Genomic DNA, 2500 nt, shown 5'->3' with positions numbered 1-2500 from the left:
TCTTGTCGTTTTAGCCACGCTTGCACAATGGGAGCGACGAATAGAAACCTCATACTTTCTGCGATTAAACGTTTTGCGCCACAGCATCAAGGATACATTTTGATGAATGAATTATCGAGTGAGGATATCGGAGGCTCGTTCCAGAATGCAAGCCGTTTTTGTCCTGCATAGGCTCCACACGTGGCCCAAAGTGAATTTCGATTCGAAGACGCGTGTCTCGATCGTTCAAAAATGTTAACCGTCAGATCGCTCAGCTGATTTTGTAACATGAAAGGTGATGGTTTATGAAATCGCCCCAAAGCTATTTGTTTGAATTATTTATAAACTACGCATCGTTTGTCTGTCGTAAACTGGATTAATATATTGTCGACCATATTTCAACTCGCACCTTTTTCTAAAGGGTCTTACTCGGCGTCAGTTATGCTATTGCCCTCTTTATGACATAAATATTCGGTCCCCTTTTTTGGAACGAAATTGAATACCGCCACCGTGACACCTTGAGCAAGTGGCACCTGGTTCCTCGTGCTGACCAACGGCAGTTCCAACCCCTCTCTCTTTCTATGACGTCAGACGCACGGTGCTTCCAAGACTTTTGAGAAGACCTTTCAATTACCGCGCGAGACAAAACGAGACGCCACTGTCCAAGAGTTCCCCCCAGGTCATCTTCACTTGAGCAATTGACGAGACGATTGGGGCATATTATAATGTTGCTGCTGCAGTTTAATATCCATCGGGTTCTACTAGAGGCGAATGAAACTCCAACGAACCACAAGCTTGCCCGCGATTCCCGACTAGGCTTGTTGTCGATCGGATATCCGGTTGCCTGAACGTGAGTGTTAATATCACACTCGCTTCGAGATAAGGGGTGTTGATGAGTGATGGGGCACACATCAACGAGTGCAGGCTCCACGAGCGCAATTGCATTTGCATGCACCCCCATAGAGTCACGCTTCATGCTTCCATGACTCTAGCCCAACTAGGAAAGGAATGCATGGCCCCGCCGGCGAGATAAATCGTTACAAAACTAAACGACTCGTGGAACCATTTAGTGGCGTACTGTACTGTACAGCGTGGCGTGGACGCATAGACGGTTGGAAAAAATTCTAATCTGATTCGCAAAATCCCTGACCTCGACAAATAACCTTCAGTGGTAGTGTCTCCGCCAGAACCTTTTTAAGTGTTGCTGCCCTGTATAAACCATCAAATCATATTTTTCCCTTTGTCGTTGTGGTCGGTTCTTCGGCTTCTGAATCAGAATCGAAACCCCCGGGGAGCCTTCTCTATTGCGTCGTTTGGGGGGCACGCAGTACTAATAAAAAAAAAAAAACGAACTTTTTGGTAAAGTGTCTACCACCGTTCCCGTTCGGCTGTACTCGGCAGGATCCAGTGAAACTTTTGCACTTCGGAAGTGTCGGAAGAACGTGAAGAAGTTCAACTCAAAGTGAATTGTGCCATAAAGTTGCACCACCACCTGGCTAGCGAGGGGCAACGGCACGTTTGGTCTGTTACCACCTCTACTATCTGTGGATAGGCTTTGAAGGATGGTGCTACACTTTTTTATGGCCAGCAGCATTTGCAGCATTTCCATTGGCGGTCATCGAAAAGTATTGCCATCCGATGGTGCCCAGGGTTTACGGATTCCGGTAAACAATCTTCGCTTGGAGGTGCGTTACGTGGCAACAGACCATTCGAACTACTTCCACTATCAGGATCCCTGTTTTAGGTGGATTGGATTGGTGGAGTTTCCAACTTCTGATATGGCGTGCCGTGCGCCCGGGGGTGTTGCTGAAAGTGTCGAACGACAGACTCGCGCATCAACCTCGTGACCTATCTACTCCGTTTCGCAGGTGCTGCTGCTGCTGCCGCTGCTAGTGGCAGGTGGTGAACGATGTTCCCAATTTTACAAACTTTAGCTGGCGCAACCACTTGGCACCATCAGGAGGAGGTGTACCTTGGTGGCTCGGTTAGTCGCTTTAGTCCATTGCAAGTGCTTCTTCGGCTAACACGTGCAGTAACATAATCATAACCGCCGCGTGAAGTAGGATGGCCGTTTGGGGGAAAGTGAAGATTGCCAGTACGACCACGACGTAAGTTGTGGATTGAAATAGTTACTCTACTTACGGCTCGCTGGAGTGACGACGTAATTTGCTTTCGATCTCGCTCGTCCCAACCGGAAGGTCCAAGGCTCCGCTTGCGCGCACTCCCAGCAAAGCCGGTGCATTGTTCAGTGAGACACTGACGGCGGCTCTCGGGAAGCGGAAGAGCAAGTTTAAGGAAATCACAGAAGAGCTCAACCAGCACATCAATGGCGAGGAGAAGGAGGAACTCTACCAGCGGCCACTCTTTAATGCGGACAAAATACGCCGCATGATGGAGCGCATCATCGAGAAGCAGTTCGATGTTGACGAGGAAGAGATGCGCTACGTGTACAATCCGGCTAAAAACCTAAAAATGTGCCAGAACATCTCGAAGCAGATTAAGGATCGGTTGAAGGCGATGA

At 48.6% G+C, this 2500-nt stretch overlaps 1 protein-coding gene across 1 annotated transcript in view; it reads left to right on the top strand.

The window, feature by feature from the left end:
* The first annotated feature begins 1909 nt into the window (after positions 1–1909).
* The window catches only part of LOC125956893 (uncharacterized), an 847-nt gene continuing 256 nt past the window's right edge, over positions 1910–2500 (top strand). Inside the window, exons 1-2 of the mRNA XM_049689166.1 lie at positions 1910–2087; positions 2178–2500. The exon at positions 2178–2500 is cut by the window's right edge and continues 10 nt beyond it. Coding sequence (XP_049545123.1) covers positions 2044–2087; positions 2178–2500 — 367 coding nt within the window. The 5' untranslated portion in view covers positions 1910–2043. The remainder of the gene's footprint in view (positions 2088–2177) is intronic.

This window comes from Anopheles darlingi, chromosome 3 (assembly GCF_943734745.1).
Source record: "Anopheles darlingi chromosome 3, idAnoDarlMG_H_01, whole genome shotgun sequence".
NCBI classification, from domain to species: Eukaryota; Metazoa; Arthropoda; class Insecta; order Diptera; family Culicidae; genus Anopheles; species Anopheles darlingi.
This window is presented reverse-complemented; position numbering and strand designations above follow the sequence as displayed.